Below are 22,719 nucleotides of genomic sequence, written 5' to 3'. Positions count from 1 at the left end.
GGCAAGAAAAGAATTCCAAAGGCTTCGAAATGAGGCTAAGGAATTGTCCATTCAACTTGTTGGTGATTCGAGGACGAATCATCTTGAAGAAAATAACAATAAAATAAATAAATCCGAATTTAATATCCTAACTATGATAGGATCAGATTCTACCACTTAAGAAGTTCTATATAAGCTAGGAGAATCAAATCTGAAGGTAGAATTAGTTCTGAAATCTTCTTTCCTTTTTGTAACTAGGATGAATAAGGAATCCTTGTAAGAAAAGGATTCTGAAACATTTATGAATCCTTGCCACACTTGAAAACTATGTTGCAGCCTATTAAAGATCTTTGTAGAATTAGGAGATTTCCAAAATAAGCTGCCATATCCTTTTAGAAAAAAAATCCTAGCCAAATAGGAAGTCCACAAGTCAAAAGGAAGTAAATAACAAAACTCGTATAACCTCTGTTGACCCGTGTTTGGATGCCTTGCCGAACTCCGATTGGCATGATATTTTAACCCAAGGTAGGCAAACATGTCAGGAGCCTCCAAGTAAACTTTTAGCCCGATCCAACAGTAGGATTGAGAATTATGACTATTTTCATACAACTGGATAATTGCGCATTTTACGTCAAAATCCGAATTTGACCTTGCCTGGATCATATCACCCTAGCTAAGATGAGGAAAATGAGTTTGGAATGCAAGTCTATTAAATTGTTGTTAGCAATGCCATGTCCTATGTGGAAAAGACTCCATATTTTTGCAATTTTATCAATCTCTTGAGCTTTAATACGGAAGCCACCTAGCACCAAATAGTTATGGTGGATTTCCAAAAAAGACTAGCATGATGGTAATGCGTGTCAAGGGTTAAACAATTTTTTTTTATATATATATAATTTATTTCAACTTAAATAGAATATAGAAACATTCATTCCATCTTCTATACCATTACCAAAAACAACTTCTTCATCTCTTGTTTCGTCTTATCCCCTCTATCCTAGCTATTTTCATCTCTTCTAACCCGAAACAGTAATCACCTTATAATCTTCCTCCAACCATTCACCAGCTTTTATAATCTTCCTACAACCATTCACCAACTTCCTAATTAACAGTCTAACATAAAAAAGCAAACCCATTTCGCAGGGAGAGAGGAGGTTTACAATACAGATGTAATCATGAAGCAATATTGTAACGAATGTGCTTTAGAAGCACAGGGATCACAATATCCGGAGAGCTCAACTGAGGCAGATGACCATCCGATGACATGACTTCAACAATTGATTCACCGCCAAGATTTTGGTGCAAATATTCAGCGACAACCACAGGCACTGCTAAGTCCTTCATGCTCTGCAGAATGTGGCAGGGCACAGTGACCATATGTAGGATTGACCTCATGTCACTTTGGAAGATGTTTTGTGCCACGCTAAGGGCAATGTCTGGCCTCATATTGAAGAGGGTGCGGCTGAATTCCTGCACTGCTACAGAATCCATGTCTCCTCCCACGGCTAGCGGGGCAAAACCTGAACACCATGCTTTATAATTGTTTTGCATCGCTTCAAATAACTGGTCTAAATCTTCTTGCTCAAATCCTCCGTAGTAATCAACGTCATTCAAATACCTGATGAGAAGAAAATTGACAGGCCAAAATTTCACAATCGACTTCGTTTTTTTTTGTAGTGTGATTGTGGTACAGAAACAGATACCTAATTTGCATAGAGGCAGGTGCTGGCGAATAGCCCACAAATCCAACCACGAAAAATATAATATAAAATCATCATAAACAACTCCTCTTTCAACTAGCTAAACTAATAATTTATTAATTTTAAAATTAATTGATACATAGTAAGTTATAAAGAACGAAAAACAAGAGAGCGATCCGTAGCAAGTTAGCAACGAATATTAAAGAAGTAAAACTGGGCAGTATAATCCATAAATGAACAGATGCATAACAATCAAACACCGCTACAATACCAGGTAAAGTGATTTAACGAAATTAAATCTAGGCAGACTAATTTAGATAGACGCGTCTTACCTTTTTTTGTGATTAAAATTAAAAGTAGCAGCAATTATGAAGAAACAAGAAAAAAATGATAATGATTAAAAAGTCTTTGAGGAACATACCTTGGAGAAGCAGAAAGCATGACAATTTTTGAGAAGAGATCAGGGCGACTGATAGAGGCAATAGCACCAATAATGCCAGAAACAGAGTGAGCGACAAGAATACAAGACTCAACTTTTAACTCCTCTAAAATGGCAAGCAAATCATAAGCATAACCTTCAAGAGATGAGTACCGATTGAAGTCAAAGTAATCTGGGTTTGTAGTTCCAGCACCCATGTTATCATACAGAATAACTTTGTACTCATCGACGATGTGTGGAATCAAGTGCTTCCATACAGACTGATCCGTCCCAAACCCATGAGCCAAAACTATCACTTGCTCCCCTGACCCCAAGATCTTCGCGTTATGAGCTTCTTCTACAATACCCATTTTCTTTTTCCTTTGTTCTTCAACTAGAGCTGCTGCTTTCTTTTCACTCTTTAATGGGGTTGGCTTGTGTCTAATGGTGTGGAAGTAGAGTGCTCTCTTTTATGCATTTAAAGATGGAAGGAGGAGGACAGGAACGAGATGTATGTGAGGATATAATTTTATGATAAGATTAGTGGGTTGTTCTAAGGTTGTGGTGCCTTTTTAGTTTTTACAATAAATATATTTTTATATTAATAATTTTTTTTTAAATGATTCTAAAAACGTTAAATACGCCACCTTGTCCATTTAATTTGATGTATTCGAAAAATATATTTTATAACAACTTAAGAAACCAAGAAAAAATATATTTTTATGAGTGTTGGTTTTAAGATTTAAATTTAAAAAATAAAAACAATTAATAATTTTCTTAACTCAGGATGAATTCCTAGGTGGTGCTAGTGACACGTATTGCATTCTCATATCGGATGCCATCTCTTAATTATGCAGAGATGAAAGTTGTGATGCAGAGGGTTCTGTAGTTATAGCTGATGTGACACTACGTGGTTTAACCATTTATTTAAAAAAATTATTTTTTTCAGTTTTAAATTATTAATATTTTTCATGTTTTTAAATTATTTTAATATATTAATATTAAAAATAAATTTTTTATTTAATATATTTTTAATGGTATAATATTATTGTTTTTGTTTTTTAATTATTTTCAATTGCATTAAAGGAAACTAACTGTACTTAAGCTGCCAAGACATATAAACTATCTGCAAAGCAATCTATATATATATATATATTTTTTAAAAATTTAAAAATTTAATTTAAACTAATTAGATTTTACTTTTTAAAAATTATTAGTTGGAATCTCATAAATTTTAATATCATTAAATTTATATAATTATTAACTTCAAAATCAAATCAAGTATACACAAATCAATTCTGATATATATATTCTCTTTTCAATGTCACATGGCCACATCCAGTTGCCCAGCAACTCCTAGAGAAAACGTATCTTCTTAATTATTTATTTGGTGATAAATAATTAATCATTTAATAATGGAGATGAGGACTCCTGCAGCTCCCTTCTCCGGCTCTCAGCTTCTTCTTTTTTTTAATGATATAATTATGTTTTATCTATAATTGAGTAAATTAATCAAACAATTGAATTAATTAAAAAACAGATATAAATTTAATAAAAGAAACGACTGTTCATTTTAATTTTTTGCATTTATATTTATTTTTATTTGGTTACTTGTAGCAACCCATAATTTTATAAACTTCTCACATGATATAGTATTATTTTTTTTGTTTTTGTTTGTAAAGAATCCTTAACTCCATCACCTTATGTTATCCAGTTAATTTATTTCATTCTTCTAGCAGGCAATACAATTTTTAGGAAATCTTGGCAGCATGTACTTACAATATTAGTCTTCCCCGTCATTCTATAGTTTCCTCTAATATACATTTGCATCTCAAACACATCTCTTTGATAATTATCATCATAATTACCATCATATTAGGAATCATAATTTCATAATTATAATATATTATGCATCATGTAAACACAGCCTTTTGAATTAAGATAATAAAATTAAAAACATGCATACATTACATAGATACATGGATTACATAAAAATGATTATCTAAAATTTTATGTCTAATTCCAAATATAAGGTAAAACAAGATTATGATATCCAAAATTATTTGATACCTAGCTAATTCCTATTACAAAACGATACAAATAAAATAGGTAAGTTCAAGGATGATTGGATATGTGACTAGCACCTGTTACAATTAATAATTATACAAGCTACTCCTATTATAGTAATTAATTACAAAGGAAACAATGATCATCATTAATTTAATCACTACCCATTCATTCATCATTCAATATAATAAATTTGCTTAATTGTCGACACCCGAATAATTTATTGTCCACTTACACTTTAGTCATCAACTCTATAATGAGGTTATGCAGTATCTATTGAACTATTTGAACCACTTACATACTAATTCATTCTTATTTTGTTGTCATAAATCAACCAAAAAAGGAGGTTGTAAATGTCAAAATGATTGACCTTGATTAGTGAAGGATTATTTGTGTTGATAAAGATGAATTTGTTTAGATTGTTAGTTTATCTAAATTAGATAAAGAGTTAGTCAAGTTTATCTTATAGGATATAACGTGATTATTTATGTAATTATCTAGTAAGTTTGGATAAATTATATATGAAGTTCACATAAATGTTTTAGAAAACATAAATACAAGTTATCCAAATATAATTGTCAGAGAAGTGTTTTTATGAAACACATTAGTAGTCTATTAAGAATATAACAGACTAGGAAGCTTCAAGATAATGTTTATCAAAGGTTCTTATCCTTATTAGATAGGTGTGTTTATAAGGAAGAACAATCAGAAGCATTTGGTGGGAGCATAATTGGTAGTGAAGCAAGAGTACTCAACCAGTTAAAGAGTTATAGAGAGTTTCACAACATATACTTTTGACACATGGATAGAGTGTAAAAAATTTCTTAAAGAGAACACTTCTATGAAAAGTTCATGTGTTATTTTTTAACAACTAGATGTTCCAATTAGGATGATAACAATTTAAAGATTGTTAGGTGTTTTGGCAAGCTACTATAGTAAAGAACAAAACAGAGTTTTTGTATTGAAAAGTAAGGTAATATAGATACAAAAGATTTTTAGTTGAAAACACTTATCTTGTAATCTTCTAAACTAGTAAAAATCATTCATCTTTAGTTTGGTTGTTCTAGAGTGTTTTTTTATCTTCTAAAAGTTCTTGAAATGTTTTCTCTTTGTAATCAAATAAATTATTTATTTATTTTTTTTGCATTATATTTATTCGGTTACTAATCTGTGTTTGCAAAGTGTTTGTAGATTGCTTATTAATATACATGGAATAGAAACATGATTATCACTTTGTTGCCATTAATGTTTTCACATACAATAAGAACTCCTAAACTAATATGGAATCCACTATCAGAATAATCTCAATTGCTACCACCTATATTGTCTTTGTAGAAAAGGAATTCTTTCTAAATACAAACTCCACAAATCATAAGGAAACAAATAACAAAACATATATAATAACTTTTATGTTGTATCGCGATGCCTTGGTAATCTCCAATTGATTTGAAATTTTAAACCAATATTAAATAAGATCTTTGAAAACTTTATCCAATAATTAAATTAAAAGTTATGCTTGTTAGCGTAAAACTACACATTATGTAACATTAAGCCAAAAGCAAAATATGATTATTTAACCTTTGCATAGATCATATCATTTCCCCTATCTGTAAAATAATTCATCCTTGAATAACCAATATGAACACTGGGAAGATCTAAAGCAATAATAACACCTATTTCATTAGCCTCTAGTTTAAGTTTCAAAAGCTTTTTTATTTTTACCATTTTTTACTCTAATAAAACTATATGAATATTGTTGCTTCTTTCTTTTATTTTATGTTCTTTTAGTGTTGATCTGAAGCTTCTCAATCATCAAATAGTTTTTTTTTTTTTTTGCAAATAGCATTATAATTTTCTTGCTCTCCTTCACTAAGCTTATAGAAGTCTTTTCACCATTAGCCTTTGGAGCTTGAGACCTTAGTTTGTCTTGCCTCCTAGCATTAGCCTTTGGAATTACTCCTTTTATACTTTAATATCTTTTTTATTTTATCGTTTAAGCCACCCATCAAATCTCATACTTATCCTTTTAAGTTACTATTGCATGGTTCGTAACAAAACTTTTCTTAGTTTATTACTGTTGATTTTGGTTGAAATCATTATTCTAGTGCTAGTTTAGGTTTATTGTTGTCTTATTACATTTGTTTCTGACTTTTGATCAATTGGTATATATATAAAAAAGCTTTAAAGTCACGTTATATCAATCTATCTTTAAGTTTTCGTGTTATTTTCATTGTTTCCATTGTTTCTTAAATCTGATATGTGGCAAGTAGCATTAAAAAAAAATTCTTTGATTTTGTTATTGTCAAGATTAGAATTATATAAAAAAGGAGAAAGAGATCAAATCACAAGTGTTATAAATTCTGCTGCGTATTGAAATCATCAAAAGATTGAAATTGAAAACTAAGAGATATACACCTACAAGATGATATTCTTTGGGTTTTTGGTTTCTTAATGTGAAACCTTGATTTTGGGTTTATTTTGATATACTTAGGTTTGGGTAATTTTAAAGTCATGAAATAAATCATATCGGGTTAGTTTGTGTCAACACATTTTTTTTCTTTGTTTCCTACTCTCATATTCGGTCATATTAGTATTATAAAGATAGTTCTGGGTTAATTGAGTCATATTACATTATTTTTCATTGCTACGCATTTTTTTTCGTGTCCTCATATCAAATTCGTATCTGATTAGTAATCTTTAGTGTTTTCATATTTGTAATTCATTTTCTTTCTAGTTTTTGGTTATTTTTTTGCTTATTTAATATAAAATACTAACAATTTAGTTATTAAGTTGTTTCTTTTTAGTTATTTGAGATTAGTTCCTTAAAGAACTGAAAAAGTGAATATGAGAGGTAAAAGGTGAAAGGGTGAGCGTATTATTTTGAAAAGCAAAATTTAAGTGAAACACGAATGAAATGACATCTTATCGAGTGTGAAAATATGAAAGAGTGTGTGAGAATATATTTTCTTACTACTAACATGATTTTCATATTTCAATTATTAGAGTGTGTTTGGTATTGCAGTAGCGGTTGTGGTTGTGGTTTGAAAAAAGTTGTTTTATAAAAAGTATTTTTAGTTGAGATTAGTTTGAAAAAATAGGTGTTTGGTTAAAACTGTGGTTGAAATTGAGATTGAAGAAAAAGTAGTTTAATGTGTTTGGTTAAGAATGCTTTTGAAATTGAGGTTATAAAATAATTTTAAAAAATATATATTAATATTGATGGTTTTAAATTTAAATATTGTAGAATTAATTACTCCTATTACATCATGAAATAAATAATACTTTATATAAAGTATTTTACCACCTAATTTCAAAACATAAATCAAAGTGTTAGGTCCGCACATATAATCCAAAATCGATTATTTTTTTTATATATAATAAAACTAATTAATCATTAATACCTTTTTATTTTACAAATTATTTATTTATTCTCTATGTATTTTTTTGGAGATGAATTAAAAATTAAAAAAATATTTTTTTTATAAATAATACACAAAATAAATTGATTTTTTAAATAAATTTTATACGAGAAATATATCTCTTTTCCAAAGCTATCATAATTTTTTCTAAAATAGTAATATACTTATTTAATATAAAAATATCATAAGAAAACAATGACATCAACTAATTTGGAATCTCTGCATTCAAGCTTCTCTTTCTTTATTCTCATTCTCTACTTTCCACGTTTCCTAATCAGCAACCACAGTAAAAGCAAGACAGACTTGCTTCTGCATTCTTGTGTTTGGAACGCATATTTATGTGGGACCCATGCATAAAAAAATATGGCTCGTTGTTAACCAAACACATTGTTAATTGTGAACGCAGCTAAACGTGGACGCAACCATGTAAACAAACAGAGTCTATGTTTACCAAAGATGATATGTCCCCACTGAAAGAGAGGGAAAATCAAGCTTTTATATTATAAGCTATGCAACAACAATCTGAAAGGATGAATAAGAGATGAATTAATTATTCAAAACTAAAACTTTTGTATAAGAGTTTGCTCTTGCTCTTGGTTCCTCATGGAATTGTTTTCAGGAACTTATCAAAGATAAATTGTTTTTGTGGTATTCATCCTTATACCTAAGGTTCTTGGCTTACTATAATCAATATATAATGGTTTTATTCTTATACTTTTAGTTCTTAGTTTGTTATAATCAATAGATCAGGGTTTTTCATTTAATAACTATAGTTTTTTAGTTTCAGTAATCACTAGGTCAAGTTCTTTTCAACTTAATTATAGTTTTATTAAGTTGTTTATTTCTTGTGAATTTAAGAGTTTATACCCTCTAGATTGATATTAGATTTTAAATTTGATTCTAACCCTATAGGTGGCATAGGTTTTCTTAAGGCATATGAACATAAAAATATGCAATATCTCTTTTTATACATTCATTTTTCAATATATATATATATACATACCGTTAAAATGTGAATGATCATCTAAAAACTCAATGAGAAGGTGATTAATTTTAGTATGTGAAATACATTAAATTAACAAAACAATAAGGTGGAGAAATAAATTTAACTAAATGAAAAAAATATAAAATTGTTTTGATTCAACTCAAAGATTAGATGACATGATAGTCCTCTATTGTCTTTAGGGTTTTCAATATGATAAAATTGTTTTAAATAAGGTGGAGAAATAAATTAAATCTCATCCTGTTTATTTTAGGGTTTTCAATACGATTAGACACCCATGAGGTTCTTGCGGAGTGGTTAGGCGCACTCTCGTCGCTTACGAGGTCTGGGGTTCAACCCCTCTCTTCGTCTGCAGCCGGTCGCTTGGGGAGCACTGGCCACCCGGTGTGAAAAGGAATTAGTTTGGGCCAGCGCTCAGGATATCCTTTGTTATACCAAAAAAAAAAATACGACTAGACGTTAATCCTGGTGGAAAACAAAACATCCTTCAAAAAGGAGGAAAACCAATGAAAGACGACAAATTCAAGTCTAAGACAAATACTACGTCATGATGAGTTTTTTCTTTGTACGGAGGTTGAAAGGAATACAAAAGGTCCCATGGAAGTGGAGAAAAAATAATAAAAAAGGGAGTCAATTTTCTTGTCTGCAATCATCACACTAGTTATGCCACAGTTTTAGCGAAATTGTCATATGCATGCCCAATGTGGCATTTAAGAGGACTGACGGGTCTAATTATATGGATGATTTTTGACTCATTCTTATTGTAATTGTAACATATACTAAAAGCTATCATTTTAATGTGAACTGTAAAGTGAAGTACACAATAAAATAATAATAATTCCTATGCCTTAGTTTTTTTTCTTTTAAATTGTTTTATTTTTTTAATTGTTTTTTATGCATTTCGGGATTATTTTTTCTGCTTCTTTTTTTTTTTTTTATCTTTTAACAAAAAAAATTTTGTTTAATTTACTTTATTAATGTTTAATTTTTATTTATTTATTTATTAAACTTTCATGAAACGTTTTTTGAGTTTAATGGGTTTTCATTGTTTTGCCTCCTCACCTTGAAGACTGTGCTGCCCATGAAAAATTTTAGAATTGTTTTCTAATTTATGAGGATATCAGCTTTGGTTCTTATTCTTTTGATTCCTTCCTAATTTTTTTTTTAATTCTTTTGTAAAATTCTGAATTTTTTCTAATTACATCCTTTAATCCCAATTGTGATATGTTATATTGTGATCTTTATTTTTTTATTGATTTTTTGTTTTTTGCCTTTTATTAAATTGATTGTTCTTTTTAATTTCACTTTTCATTTTTTTTTCATTTCAATTTTTATCTTCATTATTTTAATTTTTTTGTCCTTTTGTTCAATTAATTTTTCTTTTCAATTCACCCTTCAATCAATAATAAAATTTATTTTGTATTTCATTTTTATCCTTATTCTTTCAATTGTCATTTTTGTCATTTCATTTTTATCCCTATCCTTTTGTGTAATTGATATTCTTCTTCTAAGCTAATCCTTCAACATTTAATTGCTTGAGAATTGAGTTTCATGATTTTTTCAAATATGGTACTTTCGATCTAATATCCCGGGTCAAGGATTTGAAAAGTTAACCAGGGTTGACATCATTTTTTATTTATTTTCTTTTTAACTTTGTGATTTTTTAAGTTTTTTTTCTATTATGTTATCCCGATCTCATGACCTAAGCCGCAGATAGAGGTATTAACTCAAGTTAAAGGTTTAATAAATATATTGACATAATACAAAAATAATTTGATTTTTAATGAAATACTTCTACTGATCTTTCTGACATTGACATTACCAGCTAAAAAACCTTACATATTTGATTTTTAATAACGTGTCATTATCAATTTAAAAAACAAAACCTAATATGTGGCAGCACCAAAATCAAGAAAAACAATTCCTATACGCAGTAGAAAAAAATAATAAATCTCTTAAACTTATATATATAAAAAAAACTCTTCTATAAATTAATATTCTTATAGCCGTGAAAGTTTTTGAATAATTAAGATATTATTCAATCAATAAATTATTAATTTATACATTAATTAATAAAAGATAATTTATTAAGGTATTGCTTATTTTGTTTTTCAAAATGTTGAACTCAATGCTTTTATGGTGTGTTGTAATTATATGAATATTATCTAATTACCAGATTATAAATTATTATTATTATTATTATTTTATGTAGAGAAAATCACACTAAATATTCTATAGTTTGGTTATTTTTCACTTTACCTCTATTATTTACAAAATTATAGAAAACATCTTGAAGTCACTAGAGGGCATGGCGTGGTGGCAAAAGGTTTGAGATCTGCACAGCGGATCTTGAGTTCGAGTCAGGACGTGCACCTCTTATAAGAGCCTGGAACAGCCAGGGTTTTGCAAATAACAAAATTATATATCATTCAAAACAATTATACCTCCCTTCGCTAAACACGAAAAAAAAAAAAAAACCAATTCTTCTCCTCAATGGTGTTTCAGGTGTTTCGCTCCCTATCTGTCACCTACTCAAACACAAACAATATTGTTATGGCCTTAAGAACATTTGGTGCATTAAAGAAGAAGGATGTTGTTTCCTGTAAGGCTGGAACCTGATAATTGCAGGGTGGGTCCATTGTTGCTTGTGGTGGAAAATGAGGTCACTGCTGAGGTCGAACAAACAGGGTGTCCTATGCAGGGAGGTTGAGGCTGAAACCAATGCAGGAAGTGGATTTTGATTTGCTTGAATGCCAACGGGATTTGAATTAATTTGGGGTTTAGGGATTGTGTGTTTCTAGAGGGGGGAGAAGAAATAAATTAGATTTTGGTTGACTGGTTTTTTTTTTTTTTTTTTTTTTTTGCAGTGAATAGGAAATTTTTGTTGTTTATGTTATATTATATATTCTTTTCATCAAAATTTAAAAATTAAATTGACTTAGGGTAATTTTTCTTTTTATGTATTTGTTTAACCAAAACACTTTAATGAATGTAATTAGTCTTATTAAATAGAAATAATAGATTTATCCATTTTTGTAACAAAAAAAAATTACATTTGATGATCCTTAATTAATATACTTAATGAACATTAAGTAAGTCAAGTGAAAAATTAATAATAATAAAATATAGTATCATAAAAAGTAAAACTAAACACAATGGTTACTCATCATCAAAGGCATAAAGATAAGGAAATCAATAATTACCGGTGAAATACATTAAACATTGTGTGTGTATAATATAGAAAATCCAAACTTGCACCCAAAAACAATTACAATAATGGGTGTTAGAAAAGTTTAAATTGCAAGTAAGCCAAGTAAAACTATCAAATATGATTAAGAGATCATTAGAGGATTTATCACCTTAATATATATATATATATATATATGCCAAACAACATAAAACTAGAAAGTTCTTGGAGCTAGAAAAGATTTTGTATGAGTAGTTTGATCAATACCAAAAACGTGTGAATATGATCAAAAAACTAATTATGAAGAAAGGAAATGAGTTTTTGAAAAGGATGTATCTTGTAGTTACACTAGAATTTCTCAAATTTAATTAGCATTTCAAATCATGACATGACATCAAGACATATCATTGTTTCAAAGAAAATGGATAAATTGATACAGAGTGCTTAAAAAGAAATTTGCAATTTACAAAAATAAAATCACATTAATTTCTAATGAAAGATGTTTTCAATATAGATGAAGACAAATTGTCATATAAAATACAACCTGATAATTCTTTTGCAACAAAGAAACTCGAAGATAAGAAATAAGATAAGGAAAGACTTATACTTGTTATATGTTGTAATGAGGATGGTTATAAGAAAATTGATTTATGGTTCATTGACAAGTATGCTAAACCACAATGTTTTAAGAATATGGACTTGAGATATTACAAATTATTTTTAATATTGTAAAATTAGGTCTATGGATAGTGTGACTTTAAATAATTTGGATCGATATTCAAATGATATAGACATTCAACGATTGCATGTTCTAATTAAAAAGTTATATCATAATACAATGAATATTGAGTACCTTTTGAACTATCAAGAAATAAAAATAGGTAATTTCATAGTTGTTCAATGATGAGCATATTATTGAAAACATAATGGAAAGTGACCAAGAAGATGAAGTTGAAGATGATAATACTCTACCAAAGCTTGTTTTATGCAAAGATATACTTAATGCAACAATCATTATGCATAATATTCTTTTGTAATATAAGAACGCTACTCTAGAGTTTCTTAATACATTAAGAAAAGATGAAGATAAGGTACACAAAGACATAAATTTCAAAAGAAAACAAGTAATATAGGAGTCATATTTTACAAAAACCTCCTAATTGACTCAATATATATATATGTGTGTGTGTGTGTCATAGATATTATCTTACAAATTTAATGAATTATTAATTTATCATACTGGTTCCAAATCAAGATCAATCAAAAATATTATTCAATCAATATTAGTTTGCGTGTGTGTGCGCGCGCGTCATGGAAGTAGATTTGGTCCCAAATCAAGATCCTCCTCCTTCCTCTTTGCGATTTATTTTCTTTTATAGGCTTAAAAGACAGGCAGTTGTATAACCATTTGTAAGTTTGAAAGTAGTTTTTCAAAACTAAATTATAGGGGATTCCTTTCTATTTTTTGCATTTTTTGTTAGGATACAATTTTTATCTCTTAATGTTTTGTTTTTCTGCTCTCTAAATGTCTAACAAACTCTTGGAGCTTCTAGAAAAAAGTTACAAATTTCATAACTGAAACTTGGTTGAAAATGGTTGATTAAGGGTGCACTTTCCATGAATTAATCATGGCAAATGAGAGGTTTTAAAAGCCAACCAAGCCATAGATCTTGTAGAGAGAGTGTCATTCTTCAACTAGGATCAAACCATAATTGATTTGGTGGCCTGTAGCTTTGCCATCATTGATCTAAAGTTGGGTGTAACACAACTAATTTTAACCGAATCAGACAATACTGTCTTAGGATAAGAAGTCGAGGGATTCCACATGGAAAGTGGGGGTACAAATGCTAAACAAAGGTGGCACAAACTTGTAGGGGGGAACTCCTCTATTGAATGGTGGTAGTTAGAGTCCATGAAGTGGTCAAAAATGCCATATTCATTCACCTAAATATAAAAACTCGATCAACCTTATCGGCTGAGGAAGACAATAAAACATCCCAATTGAAGTTTAATTAAGTCCTTAAGCTTAATTAATTATTTCAATTTTGACTAAGTTTGGATTTCAGCCTCTATTTGTTTTTTTTTTTTTTCCATCCTGTCTTGTCAAAATATCCTGATCTAGCTATTATTATGGTATTTTGATATGTTGCAGTTTAAAAGTTTTGATCTAGCTATTATTCTGGTACCAAAAATATTTTTGGATTTTATATTTCTATTTTTTTGGATATATATATATATGTTCAGGTTAGGACAAATACAATTACTAGATACATTGTATCCATTATGCCAAGTCTTTCCTGCAAAGTAAACGGAAATGAGAAGAGGACCAACGAAAGTGGCCTCATATTACTTATCCTTCCCCTTTTCCTCCTCCCACATTCTTTTCTCTTATAAGTGCAAAGCTCAAGGGAGTCTTTTTTTAATTAAAAAAAAACTATCCCAATTAAAGTTGCTTTAAAAATATTTTTAAAAAATTTAAATTTAAATTTATTTTTTATTTCAAATTATTTTTTTTAGTATATTTTATTATTTTGATGTGTTAATGTTAAAAATAATTTTTTAAAAAATATTATTTTAATATATTTTCAAACAAAATATATTTTTGAAAACAACCGTAACACACTCTCAAAAAAACCTCTTAATTGTTTTTTTGTGCATTGAGGATCTTCTTCATTATTGACATCTATAAACTGTTCAGACTGGGTCAAATGGAATTGAGAAATAGTGATCAGTTGAAGGTAAGTATCAAATAAATCAAATATTATTGCTGCTAGAAGAGAGTTCGGTAGTAGGTAGCTGTTGGATGACACATGAATCAAGTGGTCCCTCGATGAAGAACCCACCTTCATTTATAGGGTTGCAAGTTGCCTGCTTGAAATTTACATGATAAACATAAGTTCTCTCAAATTTTGTTTCCTTGGTTAGTGATGAACAATGTGGCATTGACCCATCTTCTTTTAGTTTTCTGAACATGACATTTTGGAGTGGTATTAGCTGTCATTAGTTGGCAATGAATCTGTTGAGAAACTGTAGATTCATGAAATAAAGGAGGCTAGGAAGTTTCAAATTTAGAATAAAAATATTGCAAGTTTATATATATATAGTTTAAATTGAAAAAAACATTAAATTAATATTTTTAAAATAATTTTATATGGCTATTAATATGGAGTTGTAAATCATATAAAAAAAATCCTAAAAAATTATTAATTTAATATATTATAGTAAAAAATACTTTTATAATATCAGACCATGCATTATCAAACAAAAAAAACATAAAAAAGAAAAAAAGAATTATACATTGATTTGACGGAAAAGTGTCCTTACTACTCTGTGTTTGCATGACAAGTGCAAAAACACTAGAAAGAAAAAATTAATTACACATTAATATTATCACATGGTGATGTCATAGCAAATGTGCTTGAGAATTGGCGGGATGACAATGTCCGGGGAGCTTAACTGCGGCAGGTGACCACCCACCGACATGATCTCAATAAATGGTGAAGGTATTCACAGACCGTAAGTGGCACATCCATGTCCTAGCTACTCTGCAGAACTTGACAAGGGACCTTGATAAAAGGGAGAACATGTCTCATGTCACCTACGAATATGAGATGGGCTAATTAAACTCAAGGCTATATCAGGTCGCATGTTAAACAAGTTCGACTGAATTCTTGCACCACCACCGAGTCCATGCCACCTACCACCAGCGGAGCAAACCCTAAGCACCGTAGCTTTGTAACTGGACCTCACTCCTTCGAATAGTTGGTCTAGATCTTCATGCTCAAACCCTTCATAATAGGTTCAATAACCTATGGATATACAAATCAGCTAGCTATAGCAAAAGAACAAACCCTAATGGACACCCTTATTCGGTTACCAATTATTTGAACACAAAAGTTTTACAAACATTTCATGTTGTTCAATTTTGTTGTTGAGGTCAAATGAGAAGAAGTTTCATTAAGAACTAAAGAAACGCAAAGAGAAGGCCATAAGTTTACCTAGGAGTGGCACCAAGCATGATGATACTAGAGAAGAGGTCAACGTGAGTAAGAGAGGCAATGGCCCCAATCATGCAAGAAAAAGAGTGAACAACATAAATACATGGTTTTACTTATAGTTTTGATATTACGAGTAATGTAAAAAAATCATCTTAACTCAATAGTTTAATCTGTTATGTGAGGTCCCAATATATAAATTTATATTATTCTCTAACAAACTCTCTCAAGTTAAAGTCCTTTGAACTTGAAACTTGCACAAATTCACATTACATTGTGCTTAATTTTTATCAAATAAATAGAAATGATGAGATTTGAACTCATGACCGTTTGATCATTAAGGCTCAATCTCAACCCAATAGTTTAAGTTGTTAAATAAAGTTCCAATATATAATTTATATTATTCTTTAACAATGACATATTGAATATCTTTCAAAGTCAAAATAATCTGGATTAGTGGTACGTACCAGCATCCCTATTATCATACAAAACAACACACGATAAATATTAACAAGGTGAGACACCAAGTGCTTCCAAACCAATTGATCTGTGCCAAAGTTATGGCCTAGGACTTTCACTTGTTTTCCTAAACCCAAACCTTCACGTTATCACGAGTTTTGTCCATGATCCTATTATTTACTTCCTACGTAGGTTGGTTTTCCTTCAAGGAAAACAGTAAAGGCAAGAGAATTATTGGCCAAATTTTGTTTTATTTGATGAGAACAACCTGCACAAAGTATTTCTTTACAGAATTTGAATTCACAGGCCTGATTACATCTTCTCCATCCATGCTTGTTAAGATCAACGCTCTTCTTGAGAATGCTTTCTTTACTATGTAGGGGCCTTCATAGTTTGGTGTCCACTTGCTATAATCTTCGTTAGGTAATGGGATAACTTTTCTTAAAACCAAATCACCTTCCCTAAATGTTCTTGGTCGAACATTTCTGTAATATGTTTTAGCCATTCTTTTTTGGTACATCTAATGATGGTAAATTATTGTTAGTTCATTGATCATGTTTAACTATTCATAACTTATCCTTTCCTAATCATCTTATTTTAGAATAGACTCCATTAATATTCTCAATGATGGTATTTTCACTTCCAGAGACATAACTGCCTTCATTCCATAACTAGCAAATAGGGTGTAACACCAATCAATGTGTTTACTGCTATTTTATATGGTTGGAGAGCATGAGGGAGCCAATCAAGCCAATTTCTATAAGTGATTACCATCTTCTGGATAGTCTTGTTTATGTTTTTATTGGCAGCCTTTACAACTCCTTTCATCTTTGGCTTATATAAGGATAAATTCAAAAGCTTAATCTTTCATTTAGCACATAATTCAACAATTGTTTTGCCATTAAAATTCTGAGCATTGCCCGTGACTATTCTTCCAGGTAGCCCATATCGATAAATTAACTCCCTCTTAATAAATCTTTTAACAACCTTTTGAATCATATGCGTGTATGAACATGCTTCGATCCATTTAATAAAATAATCAATTGCTACTAAGATGAATCTATGTCCATTACTGGCTTTTGAATTTATAAGCCCAATAACTCTAATCCTCACATTGCAAACGACCAAGGTGGCACCATATTAAATAAAGGAACTAATGGTGTATTAATCTTATCTCCATGTACTTGGCATTCATAATACTTCCTCGTGTAATCTATGCAATCTTTCTCTATAGTAGTCCAAAAATACCAGGCTCTTAGATCTATTTGGCCATCATATGTCCATTTATGAGCATATCATATATCCCCTCATTTATGTCATGCAATGCTTTTCTTGCTTCCTCCTTATTCAGACATCTCAGAAGAGTTCCATCAAATAATCTTATATACAAAACCTCTCCATCCAAGTAGTAATCTATAACCATTTTTTGTAATGTCTTATGATCTGACTTGGATGTCCCTTAGGATACTCTCGATATTAGACAAATTTCTTTACATCAAAGTACTAAGGCTTCTCATCTAATTTTTTCTTTATTAAAAAGCAGTAAGTAGGGGAATTTCTGAATCTTATGCATACTGGTTGTACTAGAACTCTATAGTTAATCTAAGCCATGAAGGCCAAAGTTGTTAGAGCATCAACAAATTGGTTTTTTTCCCTCCTCAAATGTGTAAATTACATCTTGTCAAAGTCTTGTACTAATCAAAGAATCAACACAATTTTATCAAAATGGGTTTCAGTTTAAAACTAAAATCCTAGGATTAAAACCCCTAGAAACTTGTTATTGGTGTAAATAAACCCTAAATTATCTACTAGTCAAGTTGCCTGAATGGTTTAGTGTAAATAATTGTAACAAAGTTGATCCAAATTATAGGGTTAAGACAATGTTCTTTCTAAGAACATAAAGAAACCGAACTCAGCAGCCCATAAATTCCCAACGTACTGTTAAACCCAAAACTAGCCTCTTATGCTTTTGAAACATGCTACTTTTGATCTTCACAAACCACATTACTAATACTAAGTATAGTTGAATTCAAAGAACTAACAAATAACATCAAATCATCAATAGCATGCATGAAGTTTCAAAGTTCAAAACTAGTAATGCTAAACAGTAAGCATATTCATGTTATTTTGATTCAAAACTTGATATTTTTAACATCTATATGCTAAAATATATTGTATCGATCATAAACTTGCTCCAAAAGACATCAAATTGATCAACATGATTCCAAAATCTTTAACCCATAACAAATAACTTATTATTTTATTACAAAACAAATTCAAACACCAAACAAAATATTTAAAATACATCATCAACATGCTATTGGGTTAAAAACACATAATAAAAAACCAAGAATCATGTCTTTAGTGCAAGCCTCTCTAATGCATTATTGACCAAAACTAAAACATCATAAAAAAATCTTTAGCAATTTAAAACATGATTAAAATAAGAACAAAAACAAAACAAAAAAACTTTTTCGAAAAATATCAAATTATTCTAGTACCAAAATCTTAATTTTATGCAATTTCACCCCTGTCAAACTCAATCATCATCCTCAAAGTTCAGCGTTATTTTCATCTTGCTCCATGGTTTCTAATTTGTGCACTTGGATCCTTAATTGACTATCAAACTTTCAACTTTTTCAATTTTCCCTAATTTGGTTAGTTTTAATATCTACAATCACACACCTTTTTCAGTTTGGTTTTTGTTTTGGATCTTTTCTATCAAGTCCTAATTGTCCTTCTAACTTTAATATTCTTAAAATTAAGCCCCTGATTCATTTAATCAAACCTCTTAAAAAAATAGTTAAGTCCTTATACTTTAATTTGTTCCAATTAACACCCGCACTGACTCTAAAATCTTTTTTTTTTTGCAATCAAGTCCTCAGGAAGATTAATTAAGCCTTTCAAATTTCTCATTAAGTCCTTACCTATCAAAATTTATATTTCTTTAGCGCAAATAAAAACATTCTCACCAATAAGGCGTTTTTTCAATTAGAATTTGGTTGTTAATTTTGTCAATCTTATATATTTTGGTCCTCCACCACCAACTTGGGTAATCTTCTAGGCTTTCTTCATGTATATCATTTTATATTTTGGATTTTCTTTTTATATTTTTTAATTTTTTTCTTTTCTTAATTTTTTATAAGGTCAAAACTAGATAACAACACACCTTATTAATTATGTTCTATTTAGAATTGTTAAAACATCAAAGTTATATTCTTTATTATTTAATTGAATTATTATCTAATAAGAGATTGTTGCCTTATTCTAGGTTGGATGACTAGTTCTTTGGTTTCAAAGTTAGTGTCTTGTTTTAGGCTAGATGACTAGTTTCTTAGTTTAAGGACTAGTGCCCTATTATGGGCTGGATGGTTAGCTCCCTAGTTAAGGACTCGTGTCTTATTCTGGGCTGAATGACCAGCTCATTGATTTAAGAACTAGTGTTATGTTCTACGCTAGATGGTTAGTTCCCTAGTTTAGAGACTAGTTATTTTGAATAGAATTAATACCCTGTTTATAGGATGTGAGGAAGTTACCCTGAACAAGGGTCAATTACCAAGTCTGGATTAAGGAACAAATATCTTGGATGTTAAAGGGATTTTTATAAAAGATGTGTAGAAAAGATGAAAAGGGATTAGGTTAATTGTTAATTAAATTCCTAATAGATGTGTACACCTTGGTTTACTCAATAAATTAATTAAATTGTATTGGCAAACTTTATGTCATATTAATTAATTAGTTAATGGTATAAAACATATTTGAGGATCCTCGCAACTATGCCGAGATTATTAAATGACAGAACCCTTGCATTTTGTATTTTATAAGAATAATAATGATAATATAAATGTAAATATTTTGTTGTAACTATTATGTTAGGATATTCAGTAGATGATGAAACCCTAAACTTGACTTATGTCTTTTCAAGAACCTTATTGTACTAAAAAATTCACTCATGTTTGTGTAGGAACCTCCTTGTACTAAAAAAATCCTATCCGCCTCATTCAATTAGTCTATGAATTCTTCTGCTTGTAAATTTACAACAAACTTAGGATCTTAATACGAAACCCAAAATCTCCAATCTAGTCTCTTATTGATAAATAAGCTATCTTCTCTAATAATGTCTTTGATTTTCAGTATTGGTCATGGACTCATGTTAACTCTCCTAGTTTTAGTTTTAGTCTCGTAGGTCCCTCTCTTCTAAGAATTGGGTCAACCTATAATGTGCCTATGTATTTCCTCCATGATGAGCTCTTAAGTGTCACTCTCCTTAAATTGAACCTCCTCATCCCCTTATTGATTATGCCCTCCTTCATGACCTCTTCTTACTATGGTTGTAGCATCTCACAACAAGCAATAAATTTCCATGGAATTACAGCACACAACAAGAAAATAACTTAAGATCATTGGAATCTAATATCAACTAACATAGACAAAAGCGAAGGATAAAATGGTTTGTTATGTGTCAAAACCCTCAAAGAAAAAAAAGACCATAAGTATAAAAAAATCTTAAAATACTTAATTTTACTCATTCATGTCTCCACTTACCAGAAAGCCTTTTGCAATTCTTTATATAGAGAAAACTAGAAAACTCAAATAATATTAAATAGGAAAAAAAATACAAAAAATAATTCCTTTCAAATAGGAAAAAAATTAAAAAGCATCATAATAAAGAATAAAAAAAAAGTAAAAATAGGAAAATATATATCTTTCTAAAAAAGCTCATGCGTTAGTTTTCTCGAGTTAGAAGAAATATGTCCTCGAGATCAATCTTCCATTAAAAATTATCCTCCATATAAAACATCATTTTGTGCATGAGCCATCCCATTGTGGATCCCTAGCACCTTTATGTAAGCCATCCTATCATGGATCCATAACACAAAACCTTTATGCAGGCCACCTTTTCATGAATCTCTAACATAATATATTTGTGTGGGTCATCTCATCATGCGTCCCACCCCTAGGATCTTAAATCACAACAACTAATATAGACAAAAACAAAATACTAATTCATAAATGCTTTTTTTTTCAAGGGAAATCTCCTCATCCTTTTCTACATATGCACGTCCCATTTTAGAAACATCTTCCAGCCATGATTGTTTTGTAGCACACAATAAAACGAAATAACCACCAATGATCATTAGGCTCTGATACCAGCTGATGCAGACCTAAGCTAATAGGACATCAACAACATAAAAAACACATAAATATTTGATGAGCAAAAAGTGTTGATGTAAACCCAAAATATGCATTATTATTCTTTGAAAAATAAGTATATGGTGGCTACCTCCTCAAGAGATTTACAAGACTTTTAAATAGAAAGAAAAACATTACCTCTACTAAAAATCAACTAAAATTTCAAAAGCATAAAGGAGATTAAAAACAAAATCCGAATTAAAATAATAAAACCATAAAAACTTAGGGAATATAATAAAATTGGCCACAACAGCATCTTATGGGCCTAATTCTAGGAGATTCAACGATTCAATTAGTGATAAAATGGACTTTTAAAGAAAAATTGTTTGTAGAATTACCTGGAAAAATTCAAGAGCATAATCCTAATACTAGATCTTTTGTTATCGTCATTTTAAGTTTCTAACCTAGTTTAGAGCTACCAGATATTCCCTTAAACATAGATATATCCCACTAATCCATAAAAGTATTTGGTGGATCATCCACATAGTCTGCATGGGTCAAATCATTTTGTAGTTGTGTCAGATCCTCGCTTGAATGCTTAAAATTGTCAATTTCCACAAGCCTTGTTGCATCACTATCATATACGCCACTCTCCTAACAGACATGATTCCTGGGTTTCTAAGAATAGATCTTGGATTTGATTTGTTGTAAGGTAAGTTTGTGAGCACATCCTCTTCTCATCACAATTCTTGTTTACGCCTCCCCTCATAGTTGATCCATTTGCTCAATTAAGTTTGCTATGAAATGCTCTCGTCAACTAAATCTCTTTGATAGGGTTTTTAATGTTGCCTCCTGTGCCCTTATAGTGTTCTAGATGACCTCAATTTCTACATTGTGGGGTGGCAACTGGTTGCTAATACCTATGTTCATCAAGCAGGCTAACATATTATAATATTGGTTGATGCAACGGATAGTGCTAGGGTTTCTCAAACCTAAAATTTTACAACTTTAAATTGGAGAGAAAATACTAAGATTTCTCAAGCTTAGAGAAAACTCTCAATTGAAAAGTTACGAATAATTTTTTTATTAATAAATCTCTTATGCCCTGAAAATAAAACAAATAACATGAGTTATATCAATACAAGACCTAAAATTTTTATAAGAAATTTTTTTTATTAAAAGTTACTTGGCTAATAAAATCTAATTAGTATTAGAATTCTTAAACTAAAAAAATCCTAGGAAATTTAAATAATGAAATAAATATTATAATAAAAATAATTATGCCATAAAATGAGAAGAAAAAAAAATATCGAACAACGTCAAGCTAGACAAAAGTTTCAAATGACAAAGACCGAGATA

At 29.8% G+C, this 22,719-nt stretch overlaps 1 protein-coding gene and 1 pseudogene across 1 annotated transcript; both read right to left on the bottom strand.

Annotated features, from left to right (window-relative positions):
• Nucleotides 1-886: 886 nt before the first annotated feature.
• On the bottom strand, nt 887-2,651 carry LOC118047823 (karrikin insensitive 2 receptor CA). Its single transcript, XM_035057226.2, has 2 exons — nt 2,101-2,651; nt 887-1,597 (listed from the first exon to the last, which is right to left on the bottom strand). Exons 1-2 carry the CDS (start codon nt 2,466-2,468, stop codon nt 1,153-1,155), a joined length of 813 nt encoding a protein of 270 aa, XP_034913117.1. The 5' UTR covers nt 2,469-2,651; the 3' UTR covers nt 887-1,152.
• A 12,512-nt stretch (nt 2,652-15,163) lies between these two features.
• On the bottom strand, nt 15,164-16,732 carry LOC118047840 (karrikin insensitive 2 receptor CA-like; annotated as a pseudogene).
• Between the last annotated feature and the right edge of the window lie 5,987 nt (nt 16,733-22,719).

The sequence above is a fragment of the Populus alba genome, chromosome 7 (assembly GCF_005239225.2).
Source record: "Populus alba chromosome 7, ASM523922v2, whole genome shotgun sequence".
Taxonomy (NCBI): Eukaryota; Viridiplantae; Streptophyta; class Magnoliopsida; order Malpighiales; family Salicaceae; genus Populus; species Populus alba.
Note: the sequence above shows the minus strand (reverse complement) of the source record. Positions and strands in the feature narration are given on the sequence as shown.

What these genes read in the sequence shown, in the direction of transcription:
- LOC118047823 (XM_035057226.2), bottom strand. Translation starts at nt 2,468, where the DNA reads ATGGGTATTGTAGAAGAAGCTCATAACGCGAAGATCTTGGGGTCAGGG. An exon ending in ATGCTTTCTGCTTCTCCAAG is followed by an intron (nt 1,598 to 2,100) that starts GTATGTTCCTCA and finishes TCTTCTCATCAG; the next exon opens with GTATTTGAATGACGTTGATT.